Source organism: Bos grunniens, chromosome 4, assembly GCF_055505025.1.
Source record: "Bos grunniens cultivar Pamir isolate PY7600 chromosome 4, Bosgru_T2T1.0, whole genome shotgun sequence".
NCBI lineage: Eukaryota > Metazoa > Chordata > Mammalia > Artiodactyla > Bovidae > Bos > Bos grunniens.
Genome location: NC_141168.1, coordinates 45685205 through 45713114, shown reverse-complemented (window position 1 = coordinate 45713114; position 27910 = coordinate 45685205). Strand labels below are relative to the sequence as shown.

The following is a 27910-nucleotide window of genomic DNA, read 5'->3' as shown; positions in this document are numbered from 1 at the left end:
GATAGTTTCTACATCGAGTAGTAAGTTAGGGGTAGAGATGGGAGAAGGATTGTTTTAAATTCAGAAAGATGATAAGGCTGGGAGAATAATCCAGAGCCGCCCAGCAGGACTGTGTACGTCAATTCTTTGCGTGAGGGCAGAAAAGCGGGTGGCGGGGTGGACTGCGACCCCGCCGCTATGCTGGTCCTGCCCCTCCTGAGGCTCGCTTCAGACGAGTTGGATAATGACCCAAAATATCTACTGGACCCCTAGAAGCTTGGAGGAGGAAACGGCAACCCACTCTAGTATTCTTGCCTGGAGAATTCCATGGACAGAGGAGCCTGGCGGGCTACAGTCCATGGGGTCGAAAAGAGTCTGACAAGACTGAAGCACAGAACACACCTAGAAGCTACTAACAGTTGCAAGATTCCTTCCCCACAGAACGCAATGAAATTCTTATAGAACTCAGATCCTGACCGTCGGGTCCCAAGTTGTAAAACATCTCCTGGAAGCTTTTGCTAGACATTACTCAGCTGGTCAGTGAACGGGTTTTTTTTTTCCCCCAGCTGAGTTTGAGTTTTTCACGCGTTAGTTTTTACTGTCCGTGGGAGTTTTTTTTTTCCCCTACTCTGTGGAGAGGGGGAAGAGACTGAGGTAACTTGCGGTTTCCTCAGCATAAGAACTCCTCCAAGGCAACCCAGGTTCCAGCGCCATCCTATTCAAAATATTCCTGAGACAACCACTTCGCACCCGACTATCCCCTGTCACACTGTCTCTCGACCTTTCCACAGCATTTTATTCAGCCTGCCGGCAAGCGCCACCTTCCACCTCCGCACGGCATAAGGGGTGGGGGTGGGGCATCACATTGCGCATGCGCATGTTTCCGAGCGCGCCCGCGCGCGCGCCTTTTGGCATGAATGGCTGTCAGGCACGAGGGGCGGGGAGAAAGCGTGCGAACACAAAATTGCTGCGGTGGTCGGCGGTGACGTAAAAAGGCAGCGCCGTACTTCTGTGAGTACAGCTTCCGCCGGAGGGAATATTCGCCCTTCGCAGGCATGGTGCGCTGCAGTTGCGTGTTGTTCAGAAAGGTCCGTGGCTAGTACCCCCTCAGCCTGATGTGCGAGGCCAGGTGCCTCTAACCCCACCTGAGGGTGCAGGTTTTTCGCTTTCCTCCTTCCCCACGTATTTCTTCCTGGGGGCCTCTTTCTTGCTTTTTTTCTTAGTCCTTTTAGCCTCTGGAGAACTCGGGCTTGTCCTGTAATAAGAAGGGCGTGATCACCGATCTTTGTTAGGAAGGTTGTTTGGAACAGGGTTTGAGATTTTTCAGGGCATAGTGTGCACGTGAGATGGAGGGCTGGGACTTCCTTGCCGTTTAGGCACGCGATATGGTACAGGTGGAGTGTAGGTTTGACTTTTTCTTTTGACTCAAATACGTATTTTCCTTCTTTTAAGTAGTAATATCCATAACTTGTTTTTACATATTTTTTCTTTGAATGCATTGATATAAATAACTTTTCTAAAGACGATTTTTATCGGTAAACGAAAATAGGTAACTGACTTGCCTTCTTGCGAGAAACTTAATAGTTTTGTGCACTGTGGGTTTAAGAATTGTTTTTGTAAACAATTCGCAGTTGCTTTCAGATTTAAAAACCACTATAAGATCCTTACTAGCAATGTTTTTTGAAACCTACTGGCATTATAGTTTGATCATTATTACTAAGGACGAGATTGGGATAATCCTTTTAAGTTTGGGTTCTAAATCTTTGATAAATCTAGAGCAGTAAAAAATGTCACATATTGTAAGGAACTTTAAAAACAAGAGTTTTATTTCTGTCGGAGGAAAGGCGTGGTTAATGAAGTTTTACTTTATTCAGCTATTTTCCACAAAATAGGTGGTCAGAAGAGAGACTTGTGAAGCGTAGTACTTGGGTATCTAGTGTAACGAATCCTTAAGCAAAAAAAAAAAGAACGACTACGTTTTTTAGCTGGTTGTATTATTAAAGGCTACTTGTGTAACTACTGCCATAGCGGTCACTGCCAGTCCATGTGTTTTTTTGCAAGGGAAATCTACCTCTTCACTTACCTGTGATGCATTTCTGATCTAGCCCTACTGAACTAAAGAGTAAGTTCTTAAGCTCTCAGAGAAAAATGCTCTGGCTCACTCTTAAGTTCAGTTTTATATATTCCTTCCACCCTTACTATACTGTTTTCATGACTATATTTCCATACTCAAATGAAAACCTGTTCTTTGAAACTTTGCTTTTAACTTTAACTGCAATCTCAAGTCTAGACTTGAGATTTACCAGTATCACCAAAGGAGCTTTTGATAAATGTGCTGGTTTACCCTAGTCTCATCCCCTTCTCCAAAGTATATCAGAATGGTCAGTGAGTGTATGTATTTTTTTAAAAAGTCCCCAGATGTTTTTGATACTTAAAACTATATACTAAATGACTAAAAGATGGGAAGATTATGAATTTAAGAAATTACTCTGTAAGGAATTTTGATAGCCCAGGTGGCTAAGACACAAGATCTGACCAGTAGGAAGTTCTTGATTTAGTGAGGGAAACAGAAATAAACCCTAGATGCAGTGTAGGATTTCTAGAGGCCTAATGGCAACTTACTGCAGTATTCTTGTCTGGTGAATCCCATGGACAGAGGAGCCTGATGGGCTATAGTCCATAGGGTCACAAAGAGTCAGACACGACTGAAATGACTGCACAATGTGTATACACATTATATATACATATATATATGTATGTATATAATAATAGATATATAATTAAAATTACTGAGTGCCCAGCTAAGCCAGTAGTAAATATTAAGTTGAGAAATTAAGAAATACATCAGAAAATAGGACATTTGGATGGGTTTATGATAGAAAAGAAAAAATGACATTGTAAATAGATGAAACACCATGAGCAGAATGTCATGGAGAAGTGACAGTACATTGTGTAGTATAGAGTAAAGAGGAGGAGGCTATAGGAGGGGTTGAGTGAATGGCAATGAAACTGGAAGGGTAGGTTAAAAGCTTTAACTGTAGCATGGAGAATTTTAGACTTTATTTTGTAAACAGAAAACCGTGAATGGTTTTTGAGTAAGGGAGAAATATGTTTAGAGATCAGATCAATTTTCAGAAAAATAGCTCTGGCAGTGAGACAGAATATGTTTTGAGGAAGGAATGACTAGATGCTGAAAGACCAGTTAGGAGCTAATGTTAATGGTCAATATACTAGAGCATGTAGTTGTGCTATAAAGGAAAAATAGTAGAGCTTCAGGGAGAGAAACAGGTATAAAGATTCCCATATGTAGCTCAATGAGTAGAGAAGCTTTAGTTTCATTATTTGAGAAAACATTGGAGGAACAGAATTTACCTAAGGAAAAATTGATTTTGTTTTATAACATGAAAGGTGACTGTTACCTTTCAATACATAAGATATATATTTGAGGGATTTCAAGTATAAGATACAGATCTTGTTTCTGTTGCTTTAGACTATTAAGCTTACATCTGGTGGAGATGTCCAACTCATTGGAATAGAGAATATCTCACCTGGGTGATAGTTGCTAGTACAGACTGAGAAAGTACAGGGGAAAAAGTCTGTTGAAAAGTGGGCCAATGTCAGACCTTCAGGTTAGGAAGGACAACAATTGATAATGAAAAACAGAGTTAATATGGGAAAGTGAGATCAGACAGGAGGTAGACTAAGCAAAAACAGTAAATGTGGCATACAGAAAAACCTTTTATATTTTTAGGAGTTTTAATGGCATCAAAGAACTAGAAAAGAGTTCAAAATTGGTAAGCACTTAATGGTATCAGTTCAGTTCAGTTCAGTTGCTCAGTCGCGTCCGACCCATCATGACCCGGTGGACTGCAGCAAGCCAGGCCTCCCTGTCCATCATCAACTTCCAGAATTTACTCAAACTCATGTGCATTGAGTTGGTGATGCCATCCAACCACCTCATCCTCTGTTGTCCCCTTCTCCTCTTGCCTTCAATCTTTCCCAAATCTTTGTTTGGTATACAAATGTTCTTTTTTTCTCTTTCTTTATTAGTATGGAAACTTCATTGATAACCTGAGACTTTTCACCAAGGGAGGAAGTGGTGGAATGGGCTACCCTCGTTTAGGTGGAGAAGGTGGAAAAGGTGGTGACGTCTGGGTTGTAGCCCATAACAGAATGACTTTAAAACAACTTAAGGATAAATATCCTCAGAAACGGTTTGTGGCTGGAGAAGGAGCAAACAGTCGGTAAGTATTTACTGAATGATTTTGATTTTATGAAATGAATTCCTCCCAGAAGAAGAAAAAGTTAAAAGATAAAAATTTATTTGGAATTTGAAGTAAATAATAGCCTGAATTTGTAACTGAGCAAAAATCTACAATTTTTGTCTCTAGTTAAAATAACAGATAAGTACTAAGGTGGTTCTGAAATTTTTAAACTTTTGTCCTTCCAATGTTTATATTCTTTCACACTTCCGTTATAGAAACAGAAAATGATCTGAATCTCCACTGTTTTCTTCTGAGATTATCTTTGACAATCTTTTTAGTAAACTCTCTAGAATGTTACCTGGCTACTCCACCCGACTGCAATGCTTAAGATTTAAAGACTGTTTGCTGCTATGTCTCTTGAATGTTTTCCTTTTGTCTCTGTTTTCATTTTCTCTCTGTGAAAGCAAGATCTTCCGTTTGTTTTTCGTTATTGTCTGTTATTTTCTGTGGGACATATTATGTTGGCCTTAAAAATCGGAGTATTTTTTCTTTCATTGTAAAAAAAATGAAGAAAAAAATTCTTAAACCTTCCATCAAAATACAGACTATGATTCCTCAGGCCTGTATAATTCTGTTGTTATTCTTTAGAAGGTTTTCGTACAAAGCTTAGGCTTTCTGTTCCTTTTTTGTTTTCCCTTCCCAAGCAAGTGTTTGGGTATATGTCTATATATTTTTAAAACTAATTTTCTTTATTTATTTGTGGCTATTCTGGGTCTTGGTTGCTGCAAGGGCTTTTCTCTCATTGCAGTGAGGGGGGGCTGCTGTCTAGTGGAGGTGCACGGGCTTCTCATCGAAGTTGCTTGCCTTGTTGCAGAGCGCGGGCTCTGGAACGCGTGGACTCAGTAGTTGTGGTTCCCAGGCTCTAGAGCACAGGCTAGGTAGTTGTGGAGCATGGGCTCAGCTGCTCCGTGGCATGGGGAATCTTCCTGGACCAAGGATTGGACCCATGTCTCCTGCATTGGCAAGCAGGTTCTTTACCAGGGAAGCCCCTGTTTGGGTACATTTATTTGTCACAATTGTAGATGATGGAATGTGGCACTTGCTTGGGGGATGGGTGTAAGCAAAGGCTAAGAGCCATACACAGGCTAAACAGCCTGCAACACAGAGTGAGGAACGTCCCGCGGCAACCACAATAGCAAACATTCCTGCCGCAAATATCCAGCAGTCCTCTACTTGTAAAGAAATCCTTGGAGAAACCCCTTAAATTTCTTTTGAGCATTTTTATTTTATGAATAGTCTTTATAGGGCAAATTTTGAGTTCCCTATATTAGAATTTAGTAATCAGTTTAAAGATCAGGGTGTTGTTTTGCTATTTTGTTGTTACAGGTGGGAAATAACCTGCAGTTTACATCCTAAAGTAAAATTTTTCACCATTCTATAATTTCTTTTGAAAAGTATGGTTGCTATAATTCCAAACTTACTCTGTTTAGATCAGTGGTGAGCTAAAGATGGTATATAACATTAAATGTTAAGAAAGATTTAAAAAGAACATTTACTGTGCTTGTGTGTTGCAATTTTTAGACTGTAAAGGCTTAAATCTAAAAGATTAATAAGAGCCAACTGGATGAAGGAGAGGAAAAAGCATTACAGGAAAGCTAACAACATGAAAGACCTAGAGATAGAAGACAAATACCAATAAAAGACACTAAAAGAAGGCCAGTGTGGGTGGTATGCAGAAAACATAGACTGTAGTGAAAGATGAGACTAGAAAGATTCAGAGCTTTATCATTTCTAAAATCTTTCGGTATTCTCCAGATTGTCTCCTGTCTTCAGTCTCAGTCATCACCTCCAATCGATTCTTTATCCAGTTATCTCCAGTGCTTTTTCTGTAGCGTCAAATTTGTTAATGTGAGCATCAAATTTGTTAATGTGACTTGCCTATTTAAAATCCTTCAGTGTTCCCCATCACTCTAAGATAATATTCAAACTCTTTAACATAGCATATCAGGCTCTTTGTGATCTGGCGTACAGTGTCTTCCACCCCACTTCTACTGTGCTTATGCTCAAAATAACTTATTTCACCAAATACCTAGTTCCGTTCTAATCGTGTGTATGTGTGTGTGTGTGTATTTTTTTTCTTTCACTTTCCTGCCTTGATTATCTGGCAAAAATCTTCCTCCCCTTCCAAGTTCAAGCACCACTTCCAAAATGTTGGTAACTGAGTAAGATCTTAATTGCAGATATCTAATAATGTCTACTGAAAGACTGCTTTCGTTCATCATGAAATCTAATCTCAGTAAATTGGCTTATGCTTGCTTAACTATGAAAATGATCAAATACCATTTCAGTTATTTAAAAAGCTGTTTATAAAATTGTTTTGAAATTTAAGTGGCAAATGTTTTTAATAAAGTATCTTAATAGAATATTCACTAGCAGTAACAAGAATGAAAAGTGAGTCTTGTCTTTACATTTAAAAATTGCAGCATAATCCCAGTAAGAGAGATGTTCTATTTAAATCTTTCTTTAATATATTTCAAATTCATTCATTTTTGTCAATCTAGTTCAATCAGTTGATGTTACTTGAGTATCTACTTTGTGCCAGTGACTATACTAGATGTCTAGGATAAAATGATGATCTAAACTGTTGTGTTCCCTGCTGCCTTGGAACCTAACAGTAGTCTCGTATGAGAGCAAATATTTATCAAATAAATGAACGATAGAAAATTATCACTGTGACAAGTGTTATGATTGAGAGCCTGCACATGAAAATGCATATGGCAGTTCTGACCTAATCAGAGAAACCAGGAATAAATAGGTTTTTTAAAAGGTCTGCTGCTGAGTCACTTCAGTTGTGTCCGACTCTTTGCGACCCCATAGACGGCAGCCCATCAGGCTCCCCCATCCCTGGGATTCTCCAGGCAAGAACACCGGAGTGGGTTGCCATTTCCTTCTCACATTTAAAAGGTCAAGTACTTATAATTCTTCTAACCAGAAAAAACCATTATCAACCTTTTCATGACTTCTCTAAGACTTTTCTGTGTCTTTATGCAAAGGTAATTAACTCTGTATATAATATTTGGGGATATAAAAACAGGAGCACAAAATTTAGTAACCTTCTCTTTTAACTTTTTTTTCCCATCCCAGGAAATTGTTAAGAATGCCTGAATAGTCCGATAGTATTGGAAAGAACATAAATTACTTTGTCATTCATCTATTTAATTATTGATTTTTTTTTTACTGTTACTATCACAATGCAATACATGTCTTTGTGCACATAATAGTTTACATGGTTGTTCACTTATTTTTTTTTTTTAATAAATTCCCAGAAGTGGAATTACTAGTTAGAAGTTTGTACCACTTTATCCTCTCTTGAGCAGTTTAAGAATAGCCATATGAGCCTCCTGTAATTAAAGTACTCTCATTTGAGGGGATTTTTAAAAAATACCTTGTTATTCATCAATAGATTTTTCACATTTATTTGTGTTGTTGGAATGATCTCTGTCTTTCAAATATACATTATTTTAGCTTATTATCAGTTAAAATGAGTTTTAGTAGTTAGCTTGGTAACTTAAATCGTCACTTAATATTTTTATTGAGATATAATATCCTAAAATGCAAATAAAATATTTTTTCTTCATTATTTGACCACTTAACATCTGCATTAGAAGAACAGGTTGATTATCTTCTTTCTATACCATTAAATTTGCTTGAAGCATCAACCATTTAATCTGGCAGGTTTTCTTTATGTTAATTTGACTTTATTTTTTTGTAGAGTTAGTGCACTGAAAGGCTCCAAAGGAAAAGACTGTGAAATTCCTGTACCTGTGGGTGTTTCAGTAACTGATGAAAATGGTAAAATTATAGGTAAGTGTACTGTAGCTTCTTATATTGTGAATGATAATGCTGTGCTCTGCTTAGATGTGCCCAGCTGTTTGCAACCCCATAGACTGTAGTCTGCCAGGCTCCTCTGTCCATTGAATTTCCCAGGCACACTACTGGAATGGGTTGCCATTTCCTTCTCCAGGGGATCTTCTCCATCCAGGGATCTAACCCAAGTCTCTTACATCTCCTGCACTGGCAAGCTGATTCTTTATCATTGCACCACGTGGGAAGCCCATAAAATTGTGAGAAATGTGCACATTTTCAAAAATCGAGAGCTGTAAGGAATAGCACCTCTCAAGTTTCAGAATTTTTTTTTTTAAAACGTTAAGTATTTTAGTTGCTAGTTTGTAAAACAGCTTTTAAAATCATTACATAAAAGTTGTTCAGAATTAGCCACTAGATTAAAAATTATTTTAAAGACAAGAATATTTACTTGGTTTTGAAAAAAATAACTAGCCTTTTCCGTCCACTAGCAAAGGTGTTTTTCCAGGGTCAGACTTTTAATAGAAACTTGATTCTGTTATTAAGCGCTTTAGATTTGTAAATTAGACATTCCTGGCTTCTGTATCTGAAAGAAGAGTGCCATTAGTGATTAGCTCCACTTATTAACCTTTGCGTTAAATATCTTCATCTCTCTTTTTAAGGAGAACTCAATAAAGAGAAAGACAGACTTTTGGTAGCGGAAGGAGGTCTTGGTGGTAAATTACTTACAAATTTCTTACCGTTGAAAGGCCAGAAGCGAGTAATTCACCTTGATCTAAAACTTATAGCTGATATAGGCCTGGTGGGGTAAGTATCATTCATATTTTTATTTTTATGCTTTCAGAGAGGTAATTCATGAAGGAAATAAATATAAATGGTAATGTAGGGGCTGCATTATTTCTTATTTGTGGAATTTGTGTGTTGTTTGTGTACTTTTAGAATATGCTGCTAAATGTAGTAGTTTTCATATTGCCAACATAGAGAGTTTCATAGTTACTGTTCATTTGTCAAGTTCAGTTCAGTTGAGTTGCTCAGTTGTGTCTGACTCTTTGCAACCCCATGGACTGCAGCACGCCAGGCCTCCTTGTCCATCACCAACTCCCGGAGTTTACTCAAACTCATATCCATTGAGTCGGTGATGCCATCCAACCACCTCATCCTCTGTTGTCCCCTTCTCCTCTTGCCTTCAATCTTTCCCAGTATCGGGGTCTTTTCAAATGACCCAGTTCTTCGCATCAGGTGGGCAAAGTACTGGAGTTTCAGTTTCAACATCAGTCCTTCCAATGAATATGCAGGACTGATTTCCTTTAGGATGGACTGGTTGGATCTCCTTGCTGTCCAAGGGACTCTCAAGAGTCTTCTCCAACACCACAGTTCAAAAGCATCAATTCTTCAGCACTCAGCTCTCTTTATAGTCCAACTCTCACATCCATACATGACCACTGGAAGAACCATAGCCTTGACTAGACGTACCTTTGTTGGCAAAGTAATGTCTCTGCTTTTTAATATACTGTCTAGGTTGGGCATGACTTTTCTTCCAAGAAGTAAGCGTCTTTTAAGTTCATGGCTGCAGTCACCATCTGCAGTGATTTTGGAGCCCCCCAAAAATAAAGTCTGTCACTGTTTCCTCATCTATTTGCCATGACATGATGGGACCAGATGCCATGATCTTAGTTTTCTGAATATTGAGCTTTAAGCCAACTTTTTTACTCTCCTCTTTCACTTTCATCAAGAGGCTCTTTAGTTCTTCACTTTCTGCCGTAAGTGTGGTGTCATCTGTATATCTGAGGTTATTGATAGTTCTCTAGGCAATCTTGATTCCAGCTTGTGTTTCATCCAGCCCAGCGTTTCTCATGATGTACTCTGCGTATACGTTAAATAAGCAGGGTGACAATATACAGCCTTGATGTACCCCTTTTCCTATTTGGAACCAGTCTGTTGTTCCATGTCCAGTTCTAGTTGTTGCTTCCTGACCTGCATACAGATTTCTCAAGAGGCAGGTCAGGTAATCTGGTATTCCCATCTCTTTCAGAATTTTCCATAGTTTATTGTGATCCACACAGTCAAAGGTTTTGGGATCGTCAATAAAGCAGAAATATATGTTTTTCTGAAACTGTCTTGCTTTTTCGATGATCCAGTGGATATTGGCAATTTGATCTCTGCTTCCTCTGCCTTTTCTAAAACCAGCTTGAACATCTGGAAGTTCATGGTTCACGTACTGTTGAAGCCTGGCTTGGAGAATTTTGAGCATTACTTTACAAGTGTGTGAGATGAGTGCAATTGTGTGGTAGTTTGAGCATTCTTTGGCATTGCCTTTCTTTGGGATTGGAATGAAAACTGACCTTTTCCAGTCCTGTGGCCACTGCTGAGTTTTCCAAATTTGCTGGCATATTGAGTGCAGCACTTTCACAGCATCGTCTTTCAGGATTTGAAATAGCTCAACTGGAATTCCATCACCTCCACTAATTTTGTTCGTAGTGATGCTTCCTAAGGCCCACTTGACTTCACACTGCAGGATGTCTGGCTCTAGATGAGTGATCACACCATCATGATTATCTGAGTCATGAAGCTCTTTTTTGTACAGTTCTTCTGTGTATTCTTGCCACCTTTTCTTAATATCTTCTGCTTCTGTTAGGTCCATACCATTTTTGTCCTTTTTGTGGCCATCTTTGCATGAAATGCTCCCTTGGTATCTCTAATCTTATTGAAGAGATCTCTAGTCTTTTCCATTCTATTGTTTTCCTCTATCTTTGCACTGATCACTGAGAAGGGCTTTCTTATCTCTCCTTGCTATTCTTTGGAACTCTGCATTCAGATGCCTGTATCTTTCCTTTTCTCCTTTGCTTTTCACAGCTAGCTATTTGTAAGGCCTCCTCAGTCAACCATTTTGCTTTTTTGCATTTCTTTTTCTTGGGGATGGTCTTGATCACTGTCTCATGTACAGTGTCACGAATCTCTGTCTATAGTTCATGAGGCACTCTATCAGATCTAGTCCCTTAAATCTGTTTCTCACTTCCGCTGTATAATCGTAAGGGATCTGATTTAGGTCATACCTGAATGGTCTAGTGCTTTCCCCTACTTTCTTAAATTTGAGTCTGAATTTGGCAATAAGGAGTTCATGATCTGAGCTATAGTCAGCTCCTGGTTTTGTTTTGGCTGACTGTATAGAGCTTCTCCACCTTTGACTGCAAAGAATATAACCAGTCTGATTTCAGTGTTGACCATCTGGTGATGTCCATGTGTAGAGTCTTCACTTATGTTTCTGGAAGAGGGTGTTTGCTATGACCAGTGTGTTCTCTTGGGAAAACTCTATCAACCTTTGCCCTGCTTCATTCTGTACTCCAAGGCCAAATTTGCCTATTACTCCAGGTGTTTTCTTGGGTTCCTACATTTGCATTCCAGTCCCCTATAATGAAAAGGACATCTTTTTTGGGTGTTGGTTCTAGAAGGTCTTGTAGGTCTTCTTAGAACCATTCAACTTCAGCTTCTTCAGCATTACTGGTCGGGGCATAGACTTGGATTACTGTGATATTGAATGGTTTGCCTTGGAAACAAACAGAGATCATTTTGTCATTTTTGAGATTGCATCCAGGTACTGCATTCCGGACTCTTTTGTTTACTATGATGGCTACTCCATTTTCTCTAAGGGATTCTTGCCCACAGTAGTAGATATAATGGTCATCTGAGTTAAACTCACCCATTCCAGTCCATTTTAGTTCGCTGATTCCTAAAATGTTGACATTCACTCTTGCCATCTCCTGTTGGACCACTTCCAATTAACCTTGATTCATGGACCTAACATTCCAGGTTCCTATGCAGTATTTGTCTTTACAGCATTGGACCTTGCTTCCATCACCAGTCACATCCACAAGTGGTTGTTGTTTTTGCTTTGGCTCCATCTCTTCATTCTTTCTGTAGTTATTTCTCCATGACTCTTTGTGACCCCATGGACTGTAGTCTACCAGGCTCCTCAGTCCATGGAATTCTCCAGGCAAGAGTACTGAAGTGGGTTGCCATTTCCTTCTTCAGGGGATCTTCCCAACCTAAGGATTGAACCTGTGTCTCCTGCATTGCAGGCAGACGCTTTACCATCTGAGCCGCCAGGGAAGCCCAAGGGGCTTCCCAGGTGGCGCTAGTGATAAAGAACCTGCCTGCCAGTACAGGAGACACAGGTTCAATCCCTGGGTTGGGAAGATCCCCTGGAGAAGGAATGGCAACCCACTCCAGTATTCTTGCCTGGAGAATCCCATGGACAGAGGAGCCTGGCAGGCTGCAGTCCAAGGGGTCACAAAGAATCGGACACGACTGAAGTGACTTAGCACTAGCCCTAATCTCCAGTAGCATATTGGGCACCTACCGACCTGGGAAGTTCATCTTTCAGTGTCCTATCTTTTTGCAGAAAAATCAATCAAATGCAGTAGTATAAGAGGGTAAAAGAATGTTACCGGATCTTAGGAATAAAATTAGGAATCCAAAGAAACCACATCTTAAAAAGTACATAGAAAGAGTAGGGGGAAAATGACTAAGATATTCTTACAAGTTTTAATAGAGGTATTGAAGTATCATCAATCAGATGGCTAAAGACTGGTACAGGTGATCTCAGCCATTAGCTTTACATACTGTTGAGCACCATGTTGGATCTTGTAATGACCATTCCCCTGTACTTCACTCTCTGTTTAGGAACTGTCCATTCTCAATACTGCAGACCTTACAGTGTTGTTCTCTTTCACCAGCCTCCACCTTCATCATACAGTGCTATTTAGCTGTAGGGTTTGCAGTGCTGGCACCAACTGGAGGGAGATAGATAGCAAGGTAGAAGGCAGATAAAGGAACGGAAATGCTCAGCTTTGCGTGTCTCCTCTCCCTCTGTCTTCCCCTCCCAAGCTCCACTGCAGCATTCCATGACAGTCAGATGGAAAGCCTAAGGAAAAGGGAGCAGAAACTGCTGCTCTACTCCAACTGCCACTTCATTCCTTGCCTTCCCATAGTTTCTCATCTCTTTTCATCTTCCTCTTCTCACATCTCACTGCTTTTTTATCACACTCTTCACTCTGAACTCCTCACCTCATTCCATGCCTGTCTAAATCTTACCAGCAGGGGCTTAGAGTTCACAGAGGCCTCATACCTGCTGAAGTTGTAACAGAGAAAGATGAGATCTTGGCATTAAAGCTTCCTATTCAGATTTAATTTTTTTTCAATAAAACATAGTTATGACGGTAATAGGTTCTGTAATACTATTGGGATGGGCAAAAAGTTTGTTTGGGTTTTTCCATAAGATGTTATGTTGTGAAAGAACTTTTTGGCCAACCCAGTATATATTTTTAGGAACTTTATGGACTGGATAGGATTTTGTGGATAAGACTGAGAATCCAGCCATTCACTTTCTCGTTTTCTGGAAAAATATGTTTCAGTTTCCATAGAGATACCCTTACAGCCTAACAAGAACATACCAGGGTTGAGTAGTGAATACAAGTGGGGTGGTGATGGGAGACTCAAGTGAGACTGTTTGTGTTAGAATCTCAAATCTTCTGAAGGCCGGCTGGATGGTCTTGAATACAATATCTCTAAGCCTTTGTTTTCTCTTTAATAGAGGATGGCAGTAGTCCTGCCTTAAAAATGTTATTGCTGAGTAAGATTACATTTGCAGCATAACAGATGTCTTGGATTTATGTATGCTCAATGAGTGAATGGTAGCTGCTATCATTATCATCATCATATATTATTAACTTATTAGAGACCACATATAGTGAAATAACTAAGCTTTTCAGAAGTGGACTTCATGTTAGTTAATATCAGGCATCATGATTTTAGAGCACAATGTTTCACATGTATGCTAGTGCTTTTGATTAGGTAAGTGTTCTTAAAAAGTTACCTAATGTGAATACCAGCATAAGCAGACACCCCTTAACTTTTAAGCCAGCTTCGGGAATGAACTGAGCCTTGAAAGCAAGTTATCGTGTAACGAGTATACTTGTACTGCTGTGGTCAAATCTGATCTTTGCATGGGTTGGACTTCAGCCTGTAAAATCTTCATTAGGTAACTTTCAAGAAAAATTTGTTATTGGTTCTTCAATCATTAGCTTCCTTTTTCTTCTTATATTTTGATCTATTTGGAAATAGGTGCATTTTTCTGTGCTAATATTGTTATGAATATATGAGAATATTAGAAATAAGCAAGTCCAGCTAGTGACAGTCATGGCAAAAATGATTGCAGTTGCTTTTCAAAAAGTTACAAGAGCCTGGGTATAATAGGATATAAGAAAATACTGTTTTGCCAGGGGAAATGAGTCAAGCAATCTCGTGTAATTTTATTCTAAATTTATTGTAGAAATGTTTTAATAAGGAAGATTGTTTAAAGAACTTCATTAACAGCTTAAAATTTTTTATAGAATTCCAAGTTAATATTCGTAAAATATTTACACTATTATTCCAAATGAAAATTTGGCAGTTTTGAGAAAAGATCATTATTTGAATGAAAGCTGTGAAGACAGGGATAACATTTTTCCTGTTGGTTGCTGTATTTCTCATGCCTAGTATATTGCCTGACCGAAGTCAATGCTCAGTATTTGTTGGATGATTTTTTAAATTGAGATACACTTGACATAGAAGTTTCAGGTGTACAGTGTAATGATCTGATATTTGTATATGTTTATCACCACCATGGTAAGTCTAGTTAGTATCTGTCACCACGTGTAGTTTAAAAAATTTTTTTCTTGTGATGAGAATTTTTAAAATTTACTCTCTTAGCAACTTTCAAATAGTACTGATTATTAATTATAATCACCATGCTGTGCATTACGTCTCCATGACTTACTTATTTTACAACTGGATTTTTTTTTTCGGCTGCGCCACACAGCTTGCAGGATCAGAGTTCCCCAACCAGGGCCTGAACCCGGACCCTTGGCATTGAACAGCACAGAGTTCTAACCACGGGGTGGTTAGACCCGTGGTTAACCAGGGAATTCCCTACAGTTGGATGCTTTACTTTTTCACCCCCTTTACCCGCCTTACACCCTCCTCCCCCTACACACATTTTTCTGTGTGCTTTCATCCGTCATTGGACACCTTAGATTGCATTCACATCTTGGTTATTATAAATAGTGCTGCAGTGAACATGGGGGTGCATATATCTTTTCAAGTTAGCGTTTTGGGACTTTTTTTATAAATATCCAGAAGTGAAATTGCTGGATCATATGGTAGTTCTATTTTTAATTTTTTAAGGAATCTCCATACTGTTTTTCATAGTGACCGTACAATTTACATTCCCCTTGGTTGAATTAATTTAATGAAAATATCTGAATGATTTTAGGAAATTACCTTTTAAGTGGCTCCCATTCTTAGTATTTACTTTCATCCATTGGGGGCTTTTCTTGAGGGATATTTAGCAATAAAATAAAAACCTTTAAAACAGCCAGATATTTTAATGTAATATTTCCTTATCTAGGAATTTACCTCAAGGAATAAAGGTATATGTAAAGGTTCAAGGATATTCACATCAGTGTTTAAATTCTTTTTTTAAAAAAAAGTTTGACAAGAAATTAGTGCTCATTTAGTGCAGAAAGAAAATTAGTGCAAAAAGAAACAAATTAGTTCAGAAAGAAAAAAAGAGATGTCTGTTAGTTGCAGCACTTAATGTTAAGGTGACTTACTGTTGCTGTATGTCTTTCTAGCTGTATGCACATTTTTTGCAATGTTATTTATAACAGTAAAAAATTTTGAGACCACCTAAATGCCTAATAATAAGAAATTAGGTAAGTAAATTACAGTGTACCCTTGAAATGCATACCTTATATAATTCAGTTTAAAAAGAAGGCCAACCAACTATAAGTAGCCTTTTAGTGAAAAAAGGAAGCAAAGTTGAATCTAATCAGATATCTACCAATTTATAGGAATATGTTAAAGGGCACCATGTGTGTCAGCAGAAAAAACAGACAGGAAAAGAAACTACAGGACAAATGACCCAGTTTCTTTAAAAATAAAATTGCAAAGGGGAGACAAGTTTTATTTTTTTATTTTTTTTTGGGGGGAGACAAGTTTTAAAGGGAGCCTGTACTAAGAGAAATTTAAAAGATACGTCAACTAGTTGTAATACGCAGACCTTATTTAGGTTTTTATTTAAATAAACCAACTTTTAAAAAGTTATTAAGAATGTATTAATATTTGTTGAAGCTAGATGATAGCTAAATCAGGTTCATTACTTTGCTAGTGAAATGTCCATATGAAATGGTTTAAACAAAAGATCCACAAAACAATATAAGAAATATTTTGTCAGTGTTGGCTAGAGATAGTGAGTTGCAGGTATTTTTATTAATTTCTTTTTGTTTTTCTAGAGGTTTCTTTTGTTGTTCTACATTTCTTTTTAATGTTACTTGATTGTCAGTAGTGAAACATCTTTGGTGTTCACCATAAATTTATCTTTACCTTTTTATAAGTATATTTTGTTCCTCAGGTTTTTCAAGATTATAAATTTATATTCTGCTTTTAATTCCAGCAATACTCAAGAAGTCTGTTTTTTGAAATGTTAGGAATTCAGAGATAAGTATTTAAAATGCTGTTATTTGTTGTGACATATTAATATGAATTTATTTTCTTGTTTCAGATTCCCAAATGCTGGAAAATCCTCTTTGCTAAGTAAGATTTCTCATGCAAAACCTGCAATTGCAGATTATGCATGTAAGTACAAATTTTTTAGTGTGTGGGGTATATTTTAAAGACTAATTTTTCTTTGAGTATGAATAAAATATAACTGGGGTAGCCTTAGTTTGAAAATTCTTGGCAGACAGAATATATGGATTTCCCATTAATCTTTGAAACCTCTATAGCTCTCAGGAAAGTTCCTGGTACTTGGATACTTTGTCACATTTATTTCTCTGTTGCATAATCATTTGTTTGGTTTAGTTATTATTTTATGAGTCCCTACCCTTTATCAAACACTGTGATAAATGCTAGGAAGGCAGAGATCAGTTCTTTTATTCATTAAGCAAGTATTTATTTCCAGGAACTATAATAAGTTCTGGAGTTATAAAGATTGGTAAACAGAAGTGAATACACTTACTAATGAATATAAGAGGGTATAATATAAGAGGGTGTTCTGAAAGAGTGTAGGTGATTGCTGTAGATTTCTTTGGGGAAGTGTGATTGTGGGGATGAGATATGAACAGTAAATGTGAGTTAATTGGTGACAGACAATGGAGGTTGGAGTCTTTTTAGTCAAAGGAAATAGTGTGTACACAAAGGCTTCATGGTGGCAGGGCGTAGATTTGTTTGTCTAAAGAACATGTCGTAAGGGGATGAAGGAATCAAGCTGAGGCTAGAGATGCAGGTGATCTATGATATAGGCCATATAGGCTGTATTTGATCTTTATAGCTTTAGAAGAGGTTATAGCATTTTAACAAAGGATAAAAATGATTAATTTGCTTTTCAAAAAATATCTCCTTGCATATAATGTACAAAATGGATTAATGTGGGACATAAGTGGATCTGGAAAGAACTTAGTAGAATTAGCTATTGCAGTAGCAGATAAGGCATAATGGAAGCTTAGACTAAAAGTAGTGAGTGAATGGGCTTCCTGGGTGACTCAGTTGTAAAGAATCTGCCTGCAATGCACAGGCCTCAGGAGAAGCAGGTTTGATCCCTGTGTCAGGAAGATCTCTTGGAGGCAGGCATGGCAACCCACTCCAGTATTCTTGCTTAGAGAGTCCCACAGACAGGAGCCTGGTGGACTATAGTCCATAGCATCACAAAGAGTTGGACATGACTAAAGTGACTTAGCAAGCAAGTGAATGAATATAATAGGATCTCTACCTTCATTAAACAAAATGGCACAGAATGACATTAACATGGAAAGTGAAAGTCACTCAGTCGTGTCCGACTCTTTGCGACCTGATGGACTATACAGTTCATGGAATTTTCTAGGCCAGAATACTGGAGTTGGTATCCTTTCCCTTCTCCAAGGGATCTTCCTAACCCAGGGATCAAACCTAGGGCTCCCACTTCGCAGGAGGATTCTTTTCAGCTGAGCCACAAAGGAAGCCCAAGAATACTGGATTGGGTAGGCTATCCCTTCTCCAGTGGATCTTCCCAACCCAGGAATCAAACCGGGGTCTCCTGCATTGCAGGCAGATTCTTTATCAACTGAGCTGTCAGGGAAACTATTGAAAATAAAATCATGAAAAATAAAATCAAACAATTCTAGGGTTAGACTCTTCTGATAAAGTAGAGTTAATTTTGTACTAACTGCTATAAATCTCTTGGCCAGTATTTATTTATTGTTAGAAAATAGGGGATCTTTGAGAAGGAAAGAAGAAAAGCAGAAAGTCATAGAAGGAGGCTACTGTTAGACTGATGAAGTTTGAGGATAACTGAATGAGAAAGGACTAATAGATTTCACATATAGCCCAAATGATAGAAACCTAAATTCTGCCCCCTGCCCTCAACACCTTTGCCATGCTCTTAAAGTTTGAGAGGGACTTTGAAGCCCACTAATTCCTATGCTTTTGCAGATTATAAAAATCTATATTTGTCCTTTTCCAAAATAATTATACCTTTAATTTCAACGAATGAGAACATAATCTGAATTAGGTTGTTCACAGAAAGGAAATATTATTTATTTTATACATAACACTCGGATAGTTTTGAGAGTACAATGCTTTATTCTAGCCTTAATGTACTTTTTTTTTTTTTTTTAGTTACAACAATAAAGCCTGAACTTGGAAAAATTATGTATAGTGATTTCAAACAGGTGGGTATTTTTTTTTAAACTTTTATTCTTTTAAAAATATTTATTTATTTATTTGGCTGCTCTGGCATCCTTAGTTGCAGAATATGGGATTTAGTTCCCCTGACCAAGGATTGAACCTGGGCCCCCTGCATTGGGAGCACAGAGCATTAATCACTGGACCAGCAGAAAAGTCCTGTAGGTGGCTATTTTTAAAATAAGACTCTTGGTTAGAAATGAAAGTACTTGCCTTATTGCTTAGATTTTATAACATTTGACAGTTTCTGTGGTGTTGGAAAAAGTAGCAGGATTTTTTTTTTGGTAATTGAAGTCATGATCAAATCAATTCTGATGAGCACTATCTGAGTAAAATATTATATAAGAATAATTCTTCCAAAGTTTGGATACAGTTTGTAATTATACCATTGATTGTATCTTATTCTCCTTGATGTGTTTGTTCTCACTGCAATTCCATATTTTATTGCCATACTTGATTATTGATTTTCATTTCCTAAAAACATATTCTAAAGTTCATGGATGTAATTTTATCTCACTTTACTGTTCAAAAAAATTTTTTTAATTGAATGGGATTTTGGTCTTAGCTAGCTATTAAAATTTATTTTTCCTTGGTAAGGAAGAACTATAGTTTTTTTGCATAATTAAAATAAAAACAAAAAATGGAAAATAATAAAAATTTAAAAATATGTATGATCAGCAGTTGCATTCCTTAGTGTTTACCCAGATTAATTGAAAACTTAGGTCCACTCAGAAGCCCACACATAGATGTTTATAGTTGCTTTGTTCATAATTGCCAAAACTTGGAGGCAACCCAGATGTCCTTCAGTAGATGAATGGATAAATAAGCTGTGTACGTATTCAAAATTGAATGTCACTCAGCACTAAAAATAAGTAAACTATCAAGCCATGAAAGGACACAGAGGAACCTCCAGTGCTTATTACTAAGTGAAAGAAGCCAGTCTGTAAAAGCTACATCCTGTATGATTTCAACTATATGATGTTCTGGGAAAAAGGCAAAACTGTGGCAATAGAGAAGATCAGTGGTTACCAAGGATTAGGAGGAAAGAAAGGTTGAATAGGTAGAAAGGTTGAATATGCAGCATACAGAGGATTTTTAAGGGCAGTGAAACTATTCTGTGTATTGTAATGGTAGATACATGTCATAAATTTGTCAAAACCCATAGAATGTATAAAACCTAGATGACGAACCCTAATGTAAAATATGGACTTGAAGTGATGATGTATCAGTGTAGTTTCATATAATCCAATGACATAATTCAAAGATATCAAAGATGTATATTCATTGATCATAGTTGTATAATAGTAATTTTTTTTAAAGCTTTAACAATTACATAGAATATTAAATAATAAGTAAAATTGTAAGTGCAGGATAATATGAATTGAGAAAACATTATTGGTAATTTTTAAGGGAAATCAATAAAAAGACCTCTGAAGAAAATTTCAGAACATGAGACCTCTATATGTACTTTGGTTTGTCACATAGCTACAGCTTTCTTTAAAACCGAACATTTTAACCACACAAGCAGTGTGTGTAAAGCAGTGTTTTTCATCCCTTATTGTACATCAGGATCACCTGACTAGCTTAAGAACAACAATGATAAATCAAGCTTGGGCCCCGTGATTTGAAACCAAATCCCTGGGGATAGGGCTTGAGGATCTGTAGTTTATAGCAGTTCCTTAGATGATTATGATATGCGGTGAGGTTTGAAAACCACAAGTGTTGAATAATGGTTAATGACTCTAATAATGGTTAATAGTCCTAAATAGAGTATAGGGACACCGTTTCCTTTACTTTTTAAAAATGGTTAAATCCTGGTAGAATATGAACAGTAAAGGAACAGTGGAACCAAACAACCATTTACATATAGAATAAAACACTTTACAGTGCTTACATCCTAAGTCAATGTCTGCTGATTTAATATCCTTGTTTACTTTTAAGAATTTAAAAACTTGAAATTCTTTGAAAAGTTGATATTGAACAGTATAATTTATGGAATTCTAAAGAGAATTCATATTAATAAATGTTAAGCTAAGCCCTAGAATTCTTAGATTGTTAAAGTAAAAATGGGACTCTAATTTCTGATAGCAAAGGATTTTGATTCTTAATACATTTATTTTGTTATCAAAGTATCTTGAGTTTATTAGAGATGCAGTAATTCAGTGGTAATCACAAAATAGAAACTTTATAATTGAAATATGAAAATTGTTGGATATAATTAGATTTGTGTTTTCATTTTTTATTATTAAACCATTTAATTTTGTATTAGATATCAGTAGCTGATCTTCCTGGTTTAATAGAAGGAGCACATATGAACAAAGGAATGGGCCACAAATTCCTCAAGCATATAGAAAGAACTAAACAACTGCTTTTTGTTGTAAGTCATATGCCTATCAATGTAATGCTTAAAAGAATGTGAGAATCAATGAATTTAGTTTTCCTAGACATTTTTATAATAACATTTAAAGATAAATATTAGCATATATTAATCCACTACATCTGTTTAGATAGGAGTCAAATTTATTTATAATATGGGTGTGGAAATGGAACATTTACTGTATCAGATGAAAGTTTGGCCATATTTGTCAGCTTTATTGATTCCTTAGGATTTTCTGTGTACTACTAAATTACACAGCATTATTTTCCTATTTCATGAGATTATCTTTATTAGTATAAGTTGTTTTATCGGTACTAGTTTCTCATTAATGATTGTGATATTATAAGAATAATTACAGTGATCTTAAAATATCAATTTCTCTCATTTCACATTACTAAATTACCAAAAGAGTATAGATTAAGAAATTATTTATAGCTTGAATGAGTGAAACTTTTCAAAACAGAATTGTATAGCTGTCATTCTTACATTAAAGGCAATCTTTTATCCTTTTTTTTTTCAGGTTGATATTTCTGGATTTCAGCTTTCTTCCCAAACTCATTACAGAACTGCTTTTGAAACCATAATACTGCTTTCAAAAGTAGGTTTTTCTGTCTGGTCTAGTATTCAGGGACATAGGACTGTATGAAATAACATATGACAATTAGAATAAATATATCTTCTACCTCTACTTTCTAAAACTTTGGTGTCAGTTAAAGAATTATCTAAACTTGCTGTCTCCAGTTTCTTAATATTCATCCACTTCTCAAACTGTTGTAATCAATAAAACCTTCCTGGATTTCAAATCCCTATTATATAAATTCTTAGACTGAGTCTTGCTTAACTTAATTCCTACTTCTTAGACTGTTTCCCAGTCTACTTTTTAGGCACTCTGATACCCAGATAGTTTGGTTGTACTTTAGATTAGCTGCCTATTAGATATCTTTGATTGGATGTCCCATTAACTTCTCAAATTTAATATGTGTAGAACTGAACTTGGGCTTCCCTGGTCGCTTAGTGGTAAAGAATTCACCTGCAAGGCAGGAGACCCAGGTTCGATCCCTGGGTGGGGAAGATCCCCTGGAGGAGGCCATGGTTACCCACTCCAGTATTTTTGTCTGGAGAATCCCATGGGCAGAGCAGCCTGGTGGGCAACTGTCTGTGGAGTCTCAAAGATTCGGACATAACGGAAGTGGCTGAGCATGCACACAGAACTGAACTTCTTCTTTTTTTTTTTTTTTTTAAATTTTCCAGCATCCCTCAGAAACTTATTGAATATGTAAGCCAGAAACCTGGGTGATAGTGATTCTGACTTTCTCACCACCTGTATCAAGCCTTGTCAGTTTTATGCCCTAAATTTTTCTGAAATGCAGCTATTTGTCTTCACCCGCACTGTTGTAATCATCAGCCTCTCTTAATAGCTGGTCTCCCTGCTTCTAGTCTCACTTCTTTTCAGGCCATGTTTTATAGGCAGCTAGAGTGATCTTTGATAAAGAACCAAGCAGATGTTTGTTCCCTGCTCTGATGGTCCCCCATAGCAATGGGTTAGGTTGAAGTCTAACCTGAACATGGTATATGAGGCAAAGTTAGGTTCCTACCAAGCACTGTATCTCTATTGTTCCTGCACCCTCTCCCGCTTCCCCAAGCAACACCTTGTGCATTCTCTATCCAGCCATATGATTTCTCTCTAACACAACATGATGTCTTTTACCTTAATGACTTTTATATCCTATTCGCTAGCTACATTTTTGCCTATTATTGATAATGCTGTGAACATTTGTGCACAGGTTTTTGTGTGGGTATGTTTTCCTTTCTCTTGGGTATATATATATATCTCTAGGGGTGAAATTACTGGATAATAAGGTAAATCTAATATTTTGAGGAACTGCCAGACTATTCTCCAAAGTGACTGCAGCATTGAATTACTTTACAATCTTACTAACAATGTATGAAGGTTCCAGTTTTTCCAATTAATGTCAACATTCATTATTACCTTTTTTACTTTGTCTTTCCTAGTAGTAATGAAGTAGTATTTCATTGTGGTTATGATTTGCATTTCTCTCATGACTAATGGTGTTGAGCATCTTTTTATGTGCTTATTAGCCGTTTGTATGTGTTTGGAGAAATGTCTATTCAGATTGGTTGCCCATTTAAATTGGGCTATCTTTTAACTGTTGAGTTGTAAAAGTTTTTTATAATTTAGATACAAGTCCCTTATTGGTTATATGATTTGCAAATATTTTCTCCTATTCTTTCAGTTGTCTTTTAACTTTCTTTCAGTTCCCTTCTGAAGTATGGAATTTAAAACTGATAGAGTTCCCTGTGTCTATTCTTTCTTTTATTCCTACTTTTAGTGTCAAATATAAGAAGCCACTACCTAATCCATGGTCACAAAGATTTACTTCTAAGCATACTTACTTTTTCCAAGAATAATACAGGCATAGGATTAATTGTCATTATTTAGTTCTGAATTTTATCTATGTGCTTAATATAAGTCCAAATATCTGTATTTGTCTCTAGGCACAAAATCACTTACTGATATCAGAGGTGTGAATGGGCCCTAGAATACCCAGGCCTATAAAGTATAGAAAGACATTACCAAATAGGTCATTTATATAGGTATTTTAATACAGTTATTTGGTTTTTCTCTTTTGATTTAAAGGAGTTAGAGTTGTACAAAGAGGAACTTCACACAAAACCTGCACTCCTTGCAGTAAATAAAATGGACTTGCCAGATGCACAGGGTAAATTCCATGTACTGATGAACCAACTCCAGAATCCTAAAGGTAAACCCGTTCATTCATTTAGTGCCAGTTTAATGAATATCTATTTCTGCTTTATTGACTATGCCAAAACCTTTGACTGTGTGGATCACAATAAACTCTGGAATATTCTGAAAGAGATGGGAATACTAGACCACCTGACCTGCCTCTTGAGAAATCTGTATGCAGGTCAGGAAGTAACAGTTAGAACTGGACATGGAACAACAGACTGGTTCCAAATAGGAAAAGGAGTACGTCAAGGCTGTATATTGTCACCCTGCTTATTTAACTTCTATGCAGAGTACATCATGAGAAACGCTGAGCTGGAAGAAGCACAAGGTGGAATCAAGATTGCCAGGAGAAATATCAATAACCTCAGATATGCAGATGACACCACCCTTATGGCAGAAAGTGAAGAACTAAAGAGCCTCTTGATGAAAGTAAAAGAGGGGAGTGAAAAAGTTGGCTTAAAACTCAGTATTCAGAAAACTAAAATCATGGCATCTGGTCCCGTCACGTCATGGCAAATAGATGGGGAAATAGTGTCAGACTTTATTTTTTTGGGCTCCAAAATCACTGCAGATGGTGACTGCAGCCATGAACTTAAAAGATGCTTATTCTTTGGAAGTAAAGTTATGACCAACCTAGATAGCATATTAAAAAGCAGAGACATTACTTTGCCAACAAAGGTCCGTCTAGTCAAGTCTATGGTTTTTCCAGTGGTCATGTATGGATGTGAGAGTTGGACTATAAAGAAAGCTGAGCGCGGAAGAATTGATGCTTCTGAACTGTGGTGTGAGAAAACTTTTGAGAGTCCCTTGGACTGCAAGGAGATCCAACCAGTCCATCCTAAAGGAGATCAGTCCTGGGTGTTCATTGGAAGGACTGATGTTGAAGCTGAAACTCCAATACTTTGGCCACCTGATGCGAAGAGCTGACTCATTTGAAAAGACCCTGATGCTGGAAAAGATTGAGGGTAGGAGGAGAGGGGGATGACAGAGGATGAAATGTTTGGATGGCATCACCTACTCAATGGACGTGAGTTTGGGGTAAACTCCGGGAGTTGGTGATGGACAGTGAGACCTGGCGTGCTACGGTTCACAGGGTCACAAAGAGTCAGACACAAGTGAGCAACTGAACTGAACTGAACTAATGAATACCTACTATTTGCAGAGACTTTTAGGTGTACTGTAATTAGTGGGGGAAAAAAATGAAACCTGTTCCTCTTAAAAAAAAACAAGTGTGTTTGAAGAAAGAACACATACCATATGAAACTTTTAAGTGTGATATGGACAATCTGTTATAGGACATAGAAGGGAAGAAAAATTAATTTGAGCTGAACAGTTCAGGTATCATCAAGAAGTAAAACTGGGCTCTTAAAGAGTTAATGGGATTTGGATCAGAAGAGGAAAAAGTCAGCATATATTTATGAAGTCTTTTCACTTTTAACTTATTTCACAAGTTCTAGAACTTCATTCCCCTAGTACATTATGAATTTAATAACAGGGCTAGTAGTTCTAAAGAGATATGTATCTTTGCAGTGCCAGGTCTATAGATCTCTGGAGAGTATCAATCTTCTAAAAAGAACTTAAGTTGTATGTGTGGCACAGAATAAAAGATGCTGTTACTTGTAAAGTATTTGTGTGAAATTGGTCCCTAAATGGACCACTTTGTATAAAGGAATTTGTCTCCATAGTTTTGAATATTGACGTTTGCAGAACAAACTCTACTGTATAGAGATGATGCTTTCATTTTTCTGAGTCTAGTAGAGGACCTTTGGCACAAATGAGAAAAGTAGGATGGAAGGTAAGTGGTTAACATGTTTTTTAAATAGACTTAACCTGTTTTTATCCTTGAGATAAAAATTGAGGAAAATAAATTATAATGTACTAGTACTATCAGACAGCACCAGAAAATCCTCTCTCTTCTCGTAAAAATCCTTATATATATATATACACATATTGGGCCTGCCCTTGAGTTAGTAAGTTACTTTGGGGGTATAAACATTCCTCAAAAATTTATAAAGTCTTTATTCTTTAATGTCATTTGTTTTATGAGGTCATTAGATCTGATCACTGGTTGATCTTGCAGAAAAGGGAATTTTCAGAAGTACCAAAGCGGGGGGCGGGGGGGAACTCAGGAGTTTGTGGCTATTTTGGCCTATCATAAAAACAATATAGTCACCTCAGTGATAGTTTCCAAATTAGCCTCTCTTTTCCTTGGGGGTAAATGAATCCCAGAAACCAAGCTTTGTATTGATTTGGTTAATCTCTTCTAGCCAGCCTTTCCAGGTGACATCAGTGTTGATCCATCCCATCAGTATGCCATCCTCCCTTCTGTTGCCTTGGTAACAGAGAAGAAGCAAAAGTTATCTAATGGTTGTCAGTCCCAGTGGGGTGAAATATTGGATTCATCTAAAATGATCTCTCCTTAAACTGTTTTCAATTTTAGTATTCCTCCTAGTACCAGTGATGATAGGTCTCTAAATTTGGACAGTTAAAGGCCACCTGTGTGCTGAAGCAAACTAGAATATCCCAAGTCACAAATGAGTTTATTTTTGTAGAAAAGTTCTCTCAGAGCATCTGTGTTGCCTTACTTTATTGAATGCCCCAAAACAAAATTTATTGCTTCTGTAAGTAAATCATCTTTTGTGATTTATCTTTTGATTGGAGCGTTGTGTGCTCAGTCGTGTCCAGTTCTTTGTAATGCCATGGACCAGAATCCGCTAGACTCCTCTGTCCATAGAATTTTTCCAGGCAAGAATACTAGAGTAGGTTGCCATTTCCTACTTCAGGGTATCTTCCTAATTCAGGGATTGAATCTGTGTCTCCTGTCTTCTCCTGCATTGGCAGGCAAATTTTTTACCACTGCACCATTACCTGGGAACTTATACTTCATTCAGTTAAAAATATATTCATGTAACAAATATTTACACAACTCAGGAACTTTACTTTCACTTTTCACTTTCATGCGTTGGAGAAGGAAATGGCAACCCACTCTAGTGTTCTTGCCTGGAGAATTCCAGGGACGGGGGAGCCTGGTGGGCTGCTGTCTATGGGGGTCGCACAGAGTCAGACACGACTGAAGTGACTTAGCAACAAATATTTACTGAGCACCATTCATGTGCCAAGAACCTTACCATTGTCATTAGTAAAAACCAAAGGTGCTAAGAGCTTATTAGAGAAGGAAAAAATAAAAACTAAGTTTTTGGTTCACAAATGAAACCTCTAGAATAGTTTTGACTTATTTTCAAAGACAATGAAAATCAGCTTTTATCTGTGTTGTTTCAGAATTTTTGCATCTGTTTGAAAAAAACATGATTCCAGAGAGGACTGTGGAATTCCAACACATCATCCCCATCTCTGCAATTACTGGAGAAGGAATTGATGAACTAAAGAACTGTATAAGGAAATCTCTGGATGAACACACTAACCAGGAAAATGATGCATATCATAAGAAGCAATTGCTTAACTTACATATTTCCAATACAGTATCTTACAGTGAGCCACCATCAAAGACTGCTGTTTCTAGTCCTAGAATGGATATCACTTAAATGTATTAAAAGGGATATTGAAATTGTGTTCATTTGAAAGCTCTTTGACAAACATTTTTTAGAATGTTGGTTGTTACTAAACTGGTGTATATACCATCATTCAAGAACCATATTTTTAAAGATGTTTTGTAGTTAAGTTTATCAACAGATAAAAAAATAACTGAGGGTTAAAAATGAGAGGTTATAATATTATGGCTATCCACCTGTAATAACATCCTATAGTATTCTATATGTATGTCTCTAGTGAGATAATTGTTATATTATAAAAAAGGATTCCTTATGAGCAACTAGGTTTTATTTGTTTTTGAGTTTATCATTACCTGGTTCTCCTAAATTAGTAATAGTTCTCTTTTTTTGGAAAAACCTCAAACTCCTGAATTTGAACATATTCACAAATAAAGATTACTGATAATCAGCA

At 37.0% G+C, this 27910-nt stretch overlaps 1 protein-coding gene across 6 annotated transcripts; it reads left to right on the top strand.

The window, feature by feature from the left end:
* Positions 1-132: 132 nt before the first annotated feature.
* GTPBP10 (GTP binding protein 10) lies at positions 133-27910 on the top strand. Of its 6 annotated transcripts, none has more exons than XM_086396228.1 (10): positions 133-990; positions 4030-4223; positions 7957-8048; positions 8711-8855; positions 16648-16721; positions 18738-18790; positions 21073-21180; positions 21701-21778; positions 23840-23963; positions 27230-27910. In XM_086396228.1, exons 2-10 carry the CDS (start codon positions 4084-4086, stop codon positions 27490-27492), a joined length of 1077 nt encoding a protein of 358 aa, XP_086252354.1. In that variant the 5' UTR covers positions 133-990; positions 4030-4083; the 3' UTR covers positions 27493-27910. The 6 variants fall into 6 exon arrangements, with proteins under 6 accessions (XP_086252354.1, XP_086252356.1, XP_086252352.1 ...); XM_086396226.1 differs by having other exon boundaries at positions 983-1067; XM_086396229.1 differs by having other exon boundaries at positions 983-2101.